At 47.6% G+C, this 17,250-nt stretch overlaps 1 protein-coding gene across 2 annotated transcripts in view; it reads right to left on the bottom strand.

The window, feature by feature from the left end:
- vars1 (valyl-tRNA synthetase 1) overlaps positions 1–17,250 on the bottom strand; it is an 88,392-nt gene that overhangs the window by 31,998 nt on the left and 39,144 nt on the right. For both annotated transcript variants that reach the window (XM_063048041.1, XM_063048042.1), the window contains exons 15-22: positions 15,712–15,836; positions 14,253–14,356; positions 12,515–12,673; positions 5,880–5,970; positions 4,842–4,947; positions 3,855–3,925; positions 2,168–2,293; positions 1,247–1,351 (exon numbers count right to left, since the gene is read on the bottom strand). In XM_063048041.1, coding sequence (XP_062904111.1) covers positions 1,247–1,351; positions 2,168–2,293; positions 3,855–3,925; positions 4,842–4,947; positions 5,880–5,970; positions 12,515–12,673; positions 14,253–14,356; positions 15,712–15,836 — 887 coding nt within the window. The remainder of the gene's footprint in view (positions 1–1,246; positions 1,352–2,167; positions 2,294–3,854; positions 3,926–4,841; positions 4,948–5,879; positions 5,971–12,514; positions 12,674–14,252; positions 14,357–15,711; positions 15,837–17,250) is intronic.

The raw sequence follows: 17,250 nt of genomic DNA, 5'->3' as shown, positions 1-17,250 counted from the left end.
TGAGTTGGGTGTCTCCATTTTCTCGGTGGTCCTCACATACACACACTATTGAGAGGACCAAAGGCTGAGCCCAACACCTTGATGCAATCATGTAGAAGGCTCCCCAATGGCTCGACTTCACTCCGAGTCTGAGGACGTTTGGTACGTCACCAATGACACTCACAGACTTCTACAGACGCTCCATTGAGAGCATTCTGACCGGTTGCATCCTGGCCTGATCTGGAGAAGACAGTGTGCACGACGAAAAGAGGCTGCACAGGGTTGTAAGCTCAGCCAGTTCCACCACAGGCACAACCCTCCCGGACATCGAGGACATCTTCAAGAGGCAGTGGCTCAACAAGGTGCCATTCAGCACCACGGACCCTCACCATCCAGGACAAGCCCTCTTCTCATAAAACCATCGGAGATGAGGTACAGGAGCCTGAAAACACACACTCAACGACCCATGATCAGTTTCTTCCCCTCCACCATCAGGGTTTCTGGGCTCGACCTTGTTACTCACGTTCTGTGCATTATTTATTTATTTACAGACCTTTATGTGTTTGCACTGTACAGAACTCTTCATTAGAAATGAGTGAGTGAGAAAGAATTTCATTTCAAGTTACAGAGAAGGTGATGAGAGGGAAGGATAGGACAAAAGGAACACCCCTGATGGAATTAAAGCGGAGGTTGATAGGTTGAAGTTTCTTGATAGGCAAGGGTGTCAGAGGTTACAGGGAGAAGGCAGAAGAATGGAGTTCAGAAGGAAAATAAATCAGCCTTGATTGAATGGCGAAGCAGACTCGATAAGTTGTAGACACACACAGACACACTCACACACAGACACACACAGACACACAGAGACACACAGAGACACACACACAGACACACTCACACACAGACACACACAGAGACACACACACACACACAGACACACACACACACCAAACAGGAGTGCTGCCTCGCAGTGGGAAGGTGTTAATGGAGAGGGAGAAGCTGTGGTAACAATCACAGAAAACGAGCTGGTTCTGATGTAGACGGGCAGCAAGATAGTCACACACCCTCACTGATCTCCATTGGTTGATACCTGCTGCATTCCTCCAGCATCTTGTTTTCCTTTGTTCAGTTTCCAGCACCTACAGACACTTGTGTTCAGTATTTGTGTTCAGAAACTAATCTGCCTCCCTGGATCGACCCAACTCCCACACACCAGTCTGTAGGTTCACAAACACCAAAGTGCTAAAGGCATGGCCTCTCCCAGCCTCACCTCCAGCGAGATGCCCGTGATCACATCCAGGGGATCGATGACGTTGCCCAGGGACTTGCTCATCTTTCGACCGTGGGCATCGCGGACGATGGCATGGAGGTAGACCTGAGTGAGCGAAGGAAAAATCCTGTCAGAACAAATGAACGGGGGTGGGGGTGGGGGGTCTCGGCTGAAGATGCGTCTCTCAGCAAGGTTTATTCCTTACAATGCAAGGGCTCAGAGACAAAGGACACACGAACCTTAACACCACTTTGAAACATCCCTGCTCGTAAACATAACGACAAGGTAACAGAGCAGTTAGTGTTACACTGTTATTCTACCAGCAAACTGGGTTCAATTCCCACTGCTGCCTGCAGGGAGTCTGTAGATTCTCCCTGTGACCACACGGGTTTCATCCGTGTGATCCGGTTTCCTCCCGCAATCCAAACACGTAGAGGGTCAGTAGGTGAGTTGGTCACATGGGTATGTTTGTGTGGACAAGCTCGTTGGGCTGGAAGGGCCTGTTACCATGCTGTATCTCCAAACTTACAAGCATTTACAAGCAGAGCTAAGGAGGTTATGGTGCCGAACAGCAACTCCTTCACCTGCATCTTCGAAAACAGCTCTATTTCCATCTTTAGTATCTCTATTTTTTCCCTTTCAGGGTTCTTTTGAAGACCCTGACCTGGAATTACACGTTGACTACCGTTCTTTCCAATTGTGCTCTTCCTTGTATAATTTAAAGATTATTTGTTTTTTTTTTAAATTTGTGAATGCTGCGTATCTGATGATGTTTGCCTCTGCTGGTCAGACAAGATTTTCATTGCACCTGTACACACGTGTACATATCACAATGAACTTGACTGACCTCAGCACTCCATCCCCCACAGGCCGTGCCGCGAGCCCGCAGCCCCTGCCAGTAACTTTCAGTGCTAACGTCACCTCTTTGAATGGAAGCTTCCCGGTCAGCTTCAGTCCCAACATCACCATCCGGGCTACCCAGAAGAAGAGGATGTCGTGACCCGTCTCAAGCAGCGTGCCTGGGTAGAAGACTTTCAAGTCCTCCGTCTGCAGAAGGAAATTACGTTCATTAATTTCACGAGGCAAATCTATGGCACGGGGTCTCTGCTCTTTTTTATGCAATGGACCAAGACCACTAAGCAATGGGGCCACAGATCCCAGGTTGGGAACCCCTGATCTACGAGAAGGGAAAAGGCCATTCACACCCACTGGGTTATACTCCTCTGGTGTACTCCCAATAACTTCCACAAGAGGCAACAAAAATTCAGCATGACCCCATTCAGCATCACCAATTTATAGACAGAAAGCATCCTATCCAAATGCATCATGGCTCGAGATGGCAACTGCTCTGCCCGTGACTGCGAGAAACTGCAGAGTCGTGGACACAGCTCAGTCAGTACGTCACAAAAACCAAGCTCCACTCCACGGACCCTGTCTCTGCAACCTCAGTAAAGCAGTAAGTATAATCAAAGACAAACAAGAGGAAATCCAAGCAACATACACAAAATGCTGGAGGAGCACAGAAGACCAGGCAGTATCTGTGGAAAAGAGTACAGTCAATGCTTCAGGCCAAGACGTCGACTGTACGCGTTTCCATCGATGCTGCCTGGTCTGCTGAGATTCTCCAGCATTTTGTGAGTGCAATCAAAGACCCCACCCACTCCAGGCATTCTCTACTCTCCCCTCTTCCACCGGCAAAGATAAAATCTGAAAGCACGGACCACCAAACTCAAGGACCAAAAGACCATAAGCCATACGAGCAGAATTCGGCCATTTGGCCCATCAAGTCTGCTCTGTCATTCAACTACAGCTCATATTTCCCTTGCAAAACCATTTTCCTACCTTCTCCCCATAACCTTTGGAGCCCTTATTAATTAAGTACATATCACACACCACTTTAAACATACTCAATGAATTGGCCTCCACAGCCTTTTGTGGCGACGAATTCCACAGCTGAACCACCTTCTGGCTAAAGCAATTCCTCATCTGTGTTCTAAAGGGACACCCTTGTACTCCGAGGCTGTGCCCTCCGGTCTGAGACTCCCCCGACTATTGGAAACACCCTCTCTACATCCACTCTATCTATGCCTTTCAATATTCAATTGGTTTCAAGAAGATCCCACCCACCACCGCCCCTCCCCCTGCAATTTCAAGCCAAGAGCCATCAAATTCCCCTCATACATTAACCATTTACTTCCCAGGATCATTCTCATAAACCTCCTCTGGACCATCTCCAATCTTTTCTCAGATAGAAGCCCACAAGTGAGGTCTGGCCAATGCCTTATAAAGCCTCATCATTACATCCTTCCTTTTAAATTCTAGTCCTCTTGGAAATGAATGATAACACCGCATCTGCCTTCCTTACTGCCAACTCAACTTGCAAAAGTCAACGTTCTGGGAATCATGCACTGGGACTCCAAGTCCCTTTGCACCTCCAATTTATGAATTTGCTCCCCATTTAGAAAATAATCTACATCTTTATTCATTGTTCCAAAGCACATGACTTGAAGTGATCCGTGCACAAAGAGACTGGTGCTCTCTGCCACCTTCACGGCTCCCCCCGATACTCATGCTCCCCGAGTTTCTGACGGAGTGAATCCTGACTCACCTCATCCGGCCAACCGAAGATGGAGAAGGGGAAGAGGCCAGAGGAGAACCAGGTGTCCAACACGTCCTCATCTGTTGGACAAAGAGACTGGGTAAGGACCAGGCAGACAGACACCAGCTCACCCGAACAGGAATCGCGTGGCGCTGAAAGGATTTGACCCTCTGCTCCGTGCAGGGGTTGACCAGCCAACCAGCTCGCTCTGCTACTTCCCCCCTCAGCAACACCCCCCTCCCATTCAATGCACCTTCAGTGCTCCCAACGGGAGATTCTCTGCTCTCCAGGAGAAGGAGATTCCCTCTCCCCCCTCCACCAAGTTCCTCACTGGAATCAACAGTGACAGTGCCACATTCAAAGCTCCCCTCACAGCTGCTCTCTGCATCAGCAACCGAGCATGCAGGAAGCGCATCCTGCAGGCCAGCACACAAAGGCACCCATGCACCAAGGAGGAGGCATCCATCACAAAGGACCCTCACCATCTGGGACATGCCCTCTTCTCATTATCACCATCAGAGAGGAGGGACACGAGCCGGAGACCCACACTCACATCTTCCACTCCACCATCAAATTTCTGATCGGAATGGTCCATGAACCCATGAACACTGCCTCACCGTTCCTCGATTGCACTGCTTATTTATTAATTTACAGTAATTTTTATGTTTTCACTCTACTACTGCCACAAAACAACAAATTTTACGGTATATATCAGTGACAAGAAACTTGATTCTGATGTGATCTTCCACGCTCAAAGTGCACCCGACACACACACACGCTCACACAGACACACACACACACACACACGCACGCCACCGAAACCTCTAGTTTCTACACTTTATTTCCTGCACCCTTTCCACTACTGGTGACATTCACGTTTATAAAACCTGCTCCCCCCACTCCCCCAGCTCGATCAACAATCAGGAAAATGTCCCACACACCACATACACCCAACACACTGCTTCTGGTAAAGACCGGGTCACCCAGCAGACTCACCCTGTCGGAGTGAGATCAGCTCAGGAGAGACGTTGAACCTCTTGGCTGCCTTCTGCCTGGCAATCTCCGCAGTGCGGCCGCTCACCCAGTAGTGGCCATCGGCGTCCTGGACGAGCAAGGACAAGGGGGATTTAAATTGAGCTGCGACACCCTCAGAAAGAGGAGACTTGTTTCTCCAGCCAGTTAGACCCACCAATCATTACGTTGCCTCTCCTCCATCCAACCAATCAACACAGTTGAGGCATCGTCTCAACTCCACCCACCCAATCAGCTCTGCTGACACGCCCCCTCCCTTCCATCCACCCAATCGGCAAGGCCAATACGTTGTCTCAACATTGTCCACCCAATCAACATGGCCGAAACATCACCCTGACTCCAACAAGGGACATGTGCAAATGCGCAAGCAGATTTTGTTGATTTCACCGATCAAAACGCAGAGAGGGGTTGATACGTTGAGGTGGAATGTGGAGGTGAGCGAGTGTTCGGCGCCGACTACCTGCCTTTTGCTCACTGCTGTGACGGACCTCTCGTTGCTGCTGGATACGGTGTCTGTGTGTGACGGCCTATTGCTCGCTGATTCTGATCTCCCTCTCCCCCTCGATGCCATTTGACAATGTTATCGAACTCCTGCGGTTTATGGAATAGACGGGGGGCTGTTTCAGTCCTGTGTTTTTTACATTCTGTGTTTTCGCCCGTTCCTTCTTGTTGATGTTCGGAGCAATTTGTTAGTTTTTTATGTGTGGTGGTGGAGTTGGGGGTTTGGGGTTTGATGTTCTTGTTGCCATTTGCACAATTTTTTTCATGGGAGGGGGTTTGATCATGTTGCCACTTGCAAGGTTTGTTTTTTCTTTGTGTGTGGTGCTGGTGGGGGTTGTGGGGGTGTTGGTGCTCATCTTTGAACAACGTCCATGGTTTCGTGGCTATCTGGGGAAGACGAATCTCAGAGATGTGTACTGCATACATACTATAATAATAAATGAACCTTTGAACCTTCCAGAAGCTTTAGACGAGACCGGTCAGCGCATGCAAGGGGCTTACCTCTCCAGCAGGGACTGCGGGATCATTAACGGTCACAAAATACGCCGGCGTCTGATGTCCCCACCACAGCTGCCGAGAGATGCACCAGTCTCTGCGGAGAAAGCAGGCCACAGGCATCAGCGCTGAGGGAACTGATAGAGGGGGATAAAGGGGGGAGCTTGGAGCTGGGCAGTTCACTGGCACAGCGGGTAGAACAGCTGACTCACAGCTCCAGGTTCGATCCTGACCTCTGGCACTGTCTGTGTGGGCTCTGCAAGTTCTCCCTGTGGCTTTCCTCAAGGTGCTCCATTTTCCTCGCAGATCCCAAAGACAGGCAGTTAATTCTAAAGTGCTGCAGGTGCAGGTGAAAAGTAGAATCTGGGGGCAAAGGGAATGTGGGAAGAATAAAATGGGATTAACGTAGGTTTGGGTGCATGATGGCCAATGGTCCGAAGGGACTGTTGTACGGCTACAACTTCCGATTTTCACAGAGGAATGAAGGGCGATACTATAAAACAAACAAGACACATTTTAATTGGGTTCCAGAGTAGAAGGACTGGGAGCGTACAGGCAGCAAACGTGGAAATGGCAGTACAAGTAGAGAGTGGGTTGAAAACGAAGAAAACCGAGGTGCTGGAAATCAAAATCAAGCAAAAAATGTTGGAAGCCCTCAGCAGGACAGGCCACATCTCTCCATTGGGCAGAGAATACAAAAGCCTGAAAGCACGTACCACCAGGCTCAGGGGCGGCTTCTATACGACTCGGAACAGACTTTTGTTTGATAATGATGGAGCCTTTTCCTCACAATCTCTCTCATCTTGATCCTGCTCCTTGTTGTTTAGCTGCACTTTGTCTGTAGTCATTAGATTTTATTCTGCATAGATATTGTTTTACCTTGTTCTCCCTCAGTGCACAATGCAATGAACTGATCTGTCAGAACAAGCGTGGAATTAAAATGTGTGGCCACTGGGAGATCCTGCTTTCTCTGGCGGACAGAGCGTAGGTGTTCAGCGAAATGATCTCCCCGTCTGCGTCGGGTTTCGCCAATATATGGAAGGCTGCATCGGGAGCACCGGACGCAGTACATCACCCCAGCCAACTCAGGGGCGAGGTGTTGCCTCACCTGGAAGGTCACCCCAGCCGACTCATAAATAACGGATGGGGATAATAGCTCTGTCCGCCAGAGAAAGCAGGATCTCCCAGTGGCCACACATTTTAATTCCACGTCCCATTCCCATTCTGATATGTCTATCCACGGCCTCCTCTACTGTAAAGATGAAGCCACACTCAGGTTGGAGGAAAAACACCTTATATTCCGTCTGGGTAGCCTCCAACCTGATGGCATGAAAAATGACTTCTCTAACTTCCGCTCCCACCTCCCCCTGGTACCCCATCCGTTTTTTAATTATTTATATACACACATTCTTTTTCTCTCTCTCTCTCTCTCCTTCTTCTCCCTCTGTCCCCCTCAATATACCCCTTGCCCATCCCCTGGGCTTCCCCCCTCCCCCTTTTCTTTCTCCCTAGGCCTCCTGTCCAATGATCCTCTCATATCCCTTTTGCCAATCAACTGTCCAGCTCTTGGCTCCATCCCTCCTCCTCCTGTCTTCTCCTATCATTTTGGATCTCCCCCTCCCCCCCCCACTTTCAAATCTCTTACTAGCTCTTCCTTCAGTTAGTCCTGACGAAGGTTCTTGGCCCGAAACGTCGACCGTACCTCTTCCTAGAGATGCTGCCTGGACCAGCAACTTTAATGTGTGTTAACTTAGAGATGCAGCAGAGTAACAGTCCCTTCTGGCTTAACCACAATCTTCGGCGTCAGCATAGACAATAGACAATAGGTGCATGATTAGGCCATTCGGCCCTTTGAGCCAGTACCGCCATTCACCGTGATCATGGCCGATCATCCACAATCAGTACCCCGTTCCTGCCTTGAATCCGCTATCTTTAAGAGCTCTATCCAACCCTTTCTTGAAAGCATCCAGAGAATTGGCCTCCATTGCCTTCTGAGGCAGAGCATTCCACAGATCCACAACTCTCTGGATGAAAAAGTTTTTCCTCAACTCCGTTCTAAATGGCCTACCCCTTATTCTCAAATTGTGCTCTCTGGTTCTGGACTCCCCCAACATCGGGAACATGTTTCCTGCCTCGAGCGTGTCCAATCCCTTAATAATCTTATATGCTTCAATCAGATCCCCTCTCATCCTTCTAAATTCCAGAGTATACAAGCCCAGTCGCTCCAATCTTTCAACAGATGACAGTCCTGCCATCCCGGGAATTAACCTCGTGAACCTACGCTGCACTCCCTCAATAGCAAGAAAGTCCTTCCTCAAATTTGGAGACCAAAACTGCACACTCGGTGTGCAGTTTCCATGCACACCTAGTCTCATCAGGGCCCTGTACAACTGCAGAAGGACCTCTTTGCTCCTACACTCAACTCCCCTTGTAATGAAGGCCAACATACCACTAGTTTTCTTCACTGCCTGTTGTACCTGCATGCTTACTTTCAGTGACTGATGAGCAAGGACACCTAGATCTCGTTGTACTTCCCCTTTTCTTAACTTGACACCATTCAGATAGTAATCTGTCTTGCTGTTCTTGCCACCTCACATTTATCCACATTAAACTGCATCTGCCCACTCACCCAACCCGTCCAAGTCACCTTGCATTCTCATAACACCCTCCTCACATTTCACACTGCCACCCAGCTTTGTGTCATCTGCAAATTTGCTAATGTTACTTTTAATCCGTTCATCTAAATCATTAATTTATATAATAAGTAGCTGTGGTCCCCACACTGAGCCTTGCGGTACCCCACTAGTCACTGCCTGCTATTCTGAAAGGGGCCCGTTAATCCCTACTCTTTGTTTCCTGTCTGCTAACCAATTTTCTATCCATATCAGTACCCGACCCCCAATACCATGTGCTCTAATTTTGCCCACTAATCTCCTATGTGGGACCTTATCAAAGGCTTTCTGAAAGTCCAGGTACACAGTTGGACTGAATGGTCTTCATCTCCATGCTGTGTTCATGTTTCCATGGTACCGAGGTGTGAAGTTTATAACCCTGTTTCCATGGTACCGAGGTGTGAAGTTTATAACCCTGTTTCCATGGTACCGAGGTGTGAAGTTTATAACCCTGTTTCCATGGTACCGAGGTGTGAAGTTTATAACCCTGTTTCCATGGTAGCGAGGTGTGAAGTTTATAACCCTGTTTCCATGGTAGCGAGGTGTGAAGTTTATAACCCTGTTTCCATGGTACCGAGGTGTGAAGTTTATAACCCTGTTTCCATGGTAGCGAGGTGTGAAGGTTATAACCCTGTTTCCATGGTAGCGAGGTGTGAAGTTTATAACCCTGTTTCCATGGTACCGAGGTGTGAAGTTTATAACCCTGTTTCCATGGTACCGAGGTGTGAAGTTTATAACCCTGTTTCCATGGTAGCGAGGTGTGAAGTTTATAACCCTGTTTCCATGGTACCGAGGTGTGAAGTTTACATCCTGGCTTCCTGCTCAAAGTAAACATCCTGTGAGTGGGAAACACTGCCACCTGCTGGTACAGTGAACACAGTACAGGCACTTCAGCCCTCAATGTTGTGCCGACCTTTCAACCAACTGCGGGATCAATCTAACCCTTGCCTCTGACATAGCCGTCCAGTTTTCTTTTATTCACGTGTTATCTAAGAGACTTTTAAAATGTCCCTAATGTTTTCGCCTCTACCAATGTCTCTGGGCAATGCTTTCCATGTGCCCACCAATCTCAGTGTAAAGAAGGTGGGTATGACTCGGAAAAATTGCCCGATGAGGTGATGGAGGCAGATACTCTCACGAAAACTAAGAACTCAGAGTTTGGGAAACTAAGAGATAGAGGGGCAGAGGTTTAAAATGGGAGGGGAGAGATTTAATAGGAACCTGAGGAGCAGAGATTTGTGGACACAACTCAGCCCATCACAGGGACCAGCCTCCTCTCCATGGACTCTTGTCTATATCGCTTGCTGCTTCAGTAAAGCAGCCGACATACAGTACCGTACAAAAGTCCTCAGCACATGTAAAAAAAAGTCTGTAAAGTGAAGATGCTTTCAAAAATAATGAAAAGTCTCAAAATATCAAAAAAGAGCAGTTAACAGTGAAAAATGAAATCAAATCAATATTAAAAATAACCACCCTTGAGGTTCACCAGGATGATTCCAGGAACAAAAAGATTATCATACAATGAATGTTTGATGGCTCTGGGTCTGCACTCACTGGAATTTAGAAGGATGAGGGGCATCTCACTGAAACCTTTTGTATATCGAAACACCCAGACATAATAGATGTGGAAAGGATGTTTCCCATGGTCGTGGAAAGGATGTTTCCCATTGTCGGGGAAAGGACAAGAGGTCACAGCCTCAGGATAGAGGGGTGTCCATTTAAAACAGAAATGTGGAAAAATTTCTTTAGCCAGAGGGTGGTGAGTTTGTAAGCACAGACAGATGTGGAGGCCAGGTTGTTGGGTGTATTTAAGGCAGATTGATAGGTTCTCGACTGGCGACAGCACCAAAGGTTATGGCGAGAAGGCCAGCAAGTGGGGTTGAGAAAGGGAAAAAAGGGATCAGCTGTGATTGAATGGCGGAGCAGACTCGATGGGCTGGATGGCCTAATTCTGCTCCTATGTCTTATGGTCTTATATTTGATGTCACCTCTCTTTGCCCTTAAAACTACATCAATTCTCTTAGGCACACTGTTGTGTCGTTTTATAAGAAAATCGGCTGGAAGGTTGTTCCAAACACCTTGGAGAACTTGGCACAGTTCTCCTCCACACTTCGGCTATTTCATTTCCTTCTGTCTCTCTAGGTAATCCCAGACAGCCTCAATGTTGTTGAGAACTTCCACCACACTTCACTGTTGTCTGCAAACACTCATTCATGTCGCACTCTCCAGCTCTGCTATGGACGAACCATCTCCTGTTTGAGCCAAACATTTCAAATTTTGACTCATCAGTCCAGAGCACTTGCTGGCATTGTTCAGCACCCCAATCCTCCTGTTTTTGTACGTAGATGAGTCTCTTGGCTTCGTTTCCACTTCAGAGGAAAGGATTTTTGGCAGCAACTCTTCTGACAAGACTTCTCCAACTGTAGAGGGGTGCAGTTGGGTTCCAGTGGTTTCTATGAATTCAGAGATGATAGACTTCTGATTCAGATGGGATGTCACTTTGATGTATCTCTCATCTGCTGCACTCAAGTTTCTTTGTTTTTGGTCCTCAACCTTGCCTGTTTCGTTGTGCTTCTTAAAAGAACTTGGACAGCACATCTTGAAACTCCTGTTTGCCACCAAATTTCTGCTTGGGAGAGACCCTGCTGATGCAGGATGATCACCACGAAGGGTCTCAGCCCGAAACGTTGACTGTTCGTTTCCACGGATACTACCCGACCTACTGAGTTCCTCCAGCGTGTTGTACATGTTGCTTTGATCCCAGCATCTGCAGTGTATTTTGTGTTGAACACCATGTTACTCTGCTCACTCTGACCATAGTGCAAGAATTGATGATATGAAGGTTAAACTATCACATCTGAAAACGCCCTCAACCTATTAGACTGGATGTCCTTCACCCAGTTTGATTCCTTCTACACCCATTTCTGTCTCAGTTAATCAGTTTAGTTCATTCAACTCATTATGTCATTGATCATTAGCATCCTGTTTGCTATCTATGTTTAATCATGCACTGGGCTATATACTTACAAAGGAATCAAGTTTTTATTTGAAAAGTGCGCTATCACTTAATGTTACCTATTTTAACAAAATATAAAAATTTCTCTGTAACATTTAATTTTTTTGGAAAATATATGTTTGGAATGCTCTTTTCTACCAACACACTAACCCAGAAGACAAAAATAAACATCTAAAACAAAATTTATATAAAAAACCTAAGATGCCCAAGACTTTTGCACAGACCTGTAATCAAAGACTCTTCCCACCCTGAACGTTCTTCCACCATCTCCCGTCAGGCAGAAGATACAAAAGCCTGAAAGTACATAGTACCACCAGGTGAAGGACAGCTTCTGTCCCGCTATTATTGACTCTTAAATGGACTTCTTGTATGACAAGGAGGATTCTTGACCTCACAATCTACCTCGTTATAATCTTGTACTTCATTGTTTCCCTGCACTGCACTTTCTTGATGGCAACTACACCTTATTCTGCATCGTAATTGTTTGAACCTGTTCTCGCTCAGTGCACTGCGTAATGATTTGTTCTGTTTGAACGGAATTTAAGACGAGCTTTTCACTGTATCTTCATACGTGTAACAATAATAAACCAGTACCAATATCAGAAGGTGGTGTGCACATGGAATGAACTATCAGAAGTGGTTGAGCAGGTACAGTAACATTACAAGAGACAAATGGACAGGCACGTGGATTTAGATCAGTGAGCAAATGGGACTCGCTTGAATCAGCAGCTTGGTCGGTACAGAGCAGTTGTGCTGAAGGGGCTTACTTCTGTGCTGTGTGACTCCGTGACGAAGCTCTCGATACAGAAGGCTACAGACAGAGGGTAAATGGGATCAGTGTAGATGGCTACAACACGCAACATGATTACTGTGGGCTGAAGGGTCTGATTCTGTGCTGTACCAGTTTAAATACAACACACAGGCAACACGATCGCCAACCACTGGGTAAGTACCTGATATTGTCCATCCAGTTAAACCACGTCTTGAGGTGAGTCTCCGGGATGATCTTCAGTTCCCCGTTGCGCACGGCATCAGCCGCCATCTTCGCCATCTCACCGCACTTGACGTACCACTGGGGCTTCAGCAGGGGCTCCACGATGTCCTTGGAGCGACTGAAGAGAGAGGTTTATTAGTTCGCTGAGCAGACTCATTGTCACAGCAACACACCGGGCTCCATCTTTGTGTCCCTTTCATTTGCCACCCACAAGGTCAATGTTTACCAGCCTCTCTTCCCACCGGTTCACCTCCAGAGCAAAGCAATCAGAACCAGCTTCATTATCACTGACATATGGCATGAAATTTGATGATTTCCAGCTGTAGAACAGAGCAATACATAAAAAGTCACTACAACTTACAATTAGAAATAACCTTCAAGTTCCTGAGCGTCAACATCTCTGAACATCTACGTTGTGCCCAACATATTATGGAGAAAACACGCCAGGAGCTCTAATTCATTTCCAGTCTGAGGAGATTTGCTCCGTCACCAAAGGCACACTCAAATTTCTCCAGGTGGGTTGCGGAACATTCGAACTGGTTGCATCACCAATGTGTGTGCAGAGGGTCGTAAGCTCAGCCATCTCTATCAACGGCATGAGCCTCCCACCCTCGAGGACATCTTCAAGAAGGTCGTGCCTTAAGAAGGCAGCATCCATCACGAAGGACCCTCTCCACCCAGGACGTGCCCTCTTCTCATTTCTACCATCAGGGAGGAAGAAGAGGAGCCTGAAGAGACACATTTTGATGATTTAGGAACAGATTCTTTCCCTCCGCCATCGGATTTCTGAATGGCCCGTGAATCCACGAGCACCACCTGTGATTTTTTTCATGTTTTGCATAAAAATTCCGACATGTTATTGTGCTGTACTATCCTGCAACTTCGTCACTCTTTCCCCATTGTCTCTGGGCCTGAATCTTGAAGTCCCAAGTAACACACAAAATGCTGAAGGAACTCAGCAGGTCAGGCAGCATCTATGGAGAGGAATAAAAGGTCATATCAGGCTGAGACCCTTCATTGACAACGGTGATGGAGGCAGATACAATAGAGTCTTTTAAGAGACTCCTGGATAGGTACATAGAGCTTAGAAAAATAGATGGCTAAGGGTAACCCTCGGTAATTTCTAAAGTAAGGATATGTTCGGCACAGCATTGTGGCCCGAAGGGCCTGTATTGTGCTGCAGGTTTTCCATCTTAAACCTGTCACTCTCCAGCTTCTTACTTCAGCCACAGTCTGCTAACCCAGCCACTTCCCCCTCACCTGCCTTCACCCATCACCTGTCAACTTGTACTCCTTCCCTCCGTCACCCCACCTTCTTACTCTGGCTTTATCGCCCTTCCTTTCCAGTCTTGATGAAGGGACTCAGCCCGAAATGCAGACAGCCCCTCCATGGGTGCTGCCTGACCTGCTGAATTCCTCCAGCATCTTATCAATGTTAATTAAATATTGTCCAACAATTGACTCTAAACTCGAAGTAGATTAATAAGACAGGACTATGGGTCAAACGCAGGCAAAGGGGACTGACTCAGACAGACATCTTGGTTGGCACGGCTGGGTCAGTGCTGAAGAGCTGTTTCTGTGTTGTGTTTCTCTTCGGCCCAACTCGTCGCTGCTGACCAGGATGTCTATCCAAGCTCGTCCCATGCACTCAGACTGGCCCACGCCGTGGGGCAGGGACCAAGGTCTCAGCTCCTCACCTGCAGACTGGCACCACCATGGGGTTGTCCTTCACCTCCTTGAAGAGTCCTTTCTGTTGCAAGGCTTCCAGTACTGCCTTACGGGCGTCAAAACGCTTCATTCCCTGGATAAACGAGCAAAATTAAAAATCCCACAGCTTATATGTCGCTCTGGAGCGTGTGATGTGATGGTTTACGTTAAAACAAAGCTTTATTGGAATTGCTATAACACAACGACTATTCACCACGAACTACAACTCACCAGCTAAATTGAAATACTACCATGGCAATCCAGGATGTGCTGATTCCCTGCAATATCCAATGATTCCGGAATACCTCTGTGGTCCCTGTTCTTTCTCCACGGTTATCCGGGCACAGACATACCCCGAGAATACTGACACGCAGTCAGTCCAAGTAGAGCCCTCCACTACCTGCCTCCAGGACTCGTAGGTGGCTTGCTTAAGAGGGTGACGGCAAAATGTAACCAGAAGGGGAAGAGCAGCCCCCACAGACATGTGAAAATCGGCTGAAATGACACTCGCTCCACTGCAACAACCACGTGATACACAGCGTCTTCCTGCCCGGCAAAAGGGGTGTGCCTAGGAGATCTGTGTCGCAACTTTAAAACCTATTCCTACTCTGGGAGTGTTTGACTGGTCAGCGTAGAGGGAGCTTTGCTGTGAAGTTTGTGCCGTCCCATTCTGGTGTGTGTGATGGGACAGTGCAGAGGGAGTTCTACACTGCATCTAACCTGTGCTGTCCCTGCCCTGGTTTGCGTGTGAGACAGGGCAGCATAGAAGCTGTTTCACTGCAGGTCTAAGTTGTGTTATCCTTGCCCCGAGCTGGAGTGATCATTGCAGAGGGAGCTTTATTCTACATCTAACCTGTGATGTACCTGCTCTAAGATAGTCTTCGATAGAACAGTGTGGAGGGAGTTTTAACCACGACGTCTCTGCCCAGGGAGTGCCTGATGCCTTCTCCCAATCTCCAGGCCAACAGGCTAAGTTTACTGAGATGGGAGCACACCACTTCACAGGAAGAACACTGCTCACCACTACGAACAGAGCAACACTGTAGCATAGTGGTTAGCGCATTGCCTGATTAGGGATAGTCGACGTGACTTTGTAAACCGCAGGTCGGGCCTCAGGAGACAGACTGAATTCCTTGAGGAAGTGACAAATCAGATTGATGAAGGCAGAGCAGCGGATGTGGTGAATGTGGATTTTAGTGAGGTGATGGACAAGGGTCTCCATGGTAGGGTCATTCAGAAAATCAGGAGAGACAGGATCCAGAGAGACTGGCTGTGTGGATTCACAATCGGCTTGCCCATAAAGGGCAGGAGGTTGTAGTAGATGGTGTGCATTCTGCCTGGGGGTTTGTGAGCAGTGGTGTTCTGCAGGGTTCTGTACTGGGACCCCTGCTCTTTGCGGGTCAGACGTCACAAAGGTTGGTGGTGTTCGGAATATAGCTCAATGCTTACCAGGAAAGGCTCAGGAACATTGATGAGATAGCCATTGTCGTCCATGATGTTGATGAACTCAAGCTGATGCCTCATTCCTACTTCATAGTCATTCTGGTCGTGAGCAGGAGTGATTTTAACAGCACCTGAAGGAGCGGATAACAGGGAACAGAGTTCAGAGCTCCTCTGCCTCAGTATCACTCAATCACACTCAGATCCCTCTGCTCTGGAGGGCTTGAGTTATCAGGAGAAACGGGATGGGCTGGATCATTGGACGTGGGTTCAATTTCCACTCCAGAGACTCGAACACACGATCCAGGGCTGCACATCTACATTGGTACCCGGTTTAAAAAGTAAAATCACGTGGGGCTATTTCAAAGCAGAGAAAGGGTGTTCCCCCTACTGAAGGAAGCTGAGAGTTGTCCTGAGAGGCACATACAATCCAGAATCAGAAACAGATTTACTGTCACCTACAGATGCCATGAAATTGCAGCAACAGCACAATGCAAGGCATAAAAAGTGTTACAAAGAAAAAATTATGATTAAAAACAAAATTAGGATTAAATAAATTAAAATTATTAGAGGTATATACAGGACAGATAGAGTCAGTTTCCTACAGTCGTCACCATCATTATCATTGTGCACCTTGTCTTATGACGTGGGTGATCATAGTCTTTCCATGACCATGATTGTTCTTGGCAAATTTTTCTGCAGAAGTGGTTCTACAGAAGGCCATTGCCTTCTTCTGGGCAGTGTCTTTACAAGATGGGCGACCCGAGCCATTATCAATACTCTTCAGAGATTGCCTGCCTGGCGTCAGTGGTCGCGTAACCAGGACTTGTGTTGTGCACCGGATGCTCATAGGACCATCCACCTCCTGCTCCCACGGCCACACGTGACCCTGATCTGGGGGCTAAGCAGGGTGACCTGCAGGTTAGTGGAGGGAAGAGGCGCCTTGTAACTCCTTTACTGGAGACACATCTCCACACCACCACCCAGGTTGATAAGAGTCTCCTGGGTAATAGCCAGCGCCCTTTAGCCAGGGCAGAAATGGTTGATATGAGAGGGCATAACTGTAAGGTGCAAGGTATGGGGCTGGGGGTGGGGGGGATGTCAGAGGTAGGTGTTTTACATGGCAAGTTGTAGGTGTGTGGAACACACTGCCGGGATGCTGGTAGACAGACACATTAGGAACATGAGTGAGACTCCTAGATACACACGTAGATGAAAGAAAAGTGGAGAGCTATGGGGGAGGGACGGGTTAGATTGACCTTATAGTAGGTTAAAAGGTCAGCACAACATTGCGGATCGAAGGGCCCCTACTGTGCTGTAAAGTTCTATGTTCGATGTTCCTCTACAGTCGGGATTCCCAACTGTTCTTATGCCATGGACCAACACCATTCAGCAAGAGATTACAAGTAGGTTAGATAAAGGGGATGCACTGGATGTTGTATATTTGAATTTTCAAAAGGTCATTAACAAGATACCACACATGAGGCTACTTACCACATTAGGAGCCCATGCTATTACAGGAAAGTTATAGAGCATTGGCTGATTGGG

Source organism: Mobula hypostoma, chromosome 5 (genome assembly GCF_963921235.1).
Source record: "Mobula hypostoma chromosome 5, sMobHyp1.1, whole genome shotgun sequence".
Lineage (NCBI taxonomy): Eukaryota > Metazoa > Chordata > Chondrichthyes > Myliobatiformes > Myliobatidae > Mobula > Mobula hypostoma.
The sequence above is the reverse complement of the archived record's forward strand: the minus strand, read 5'-3'. Positions and strand labels throughout refer to the sequence as shown.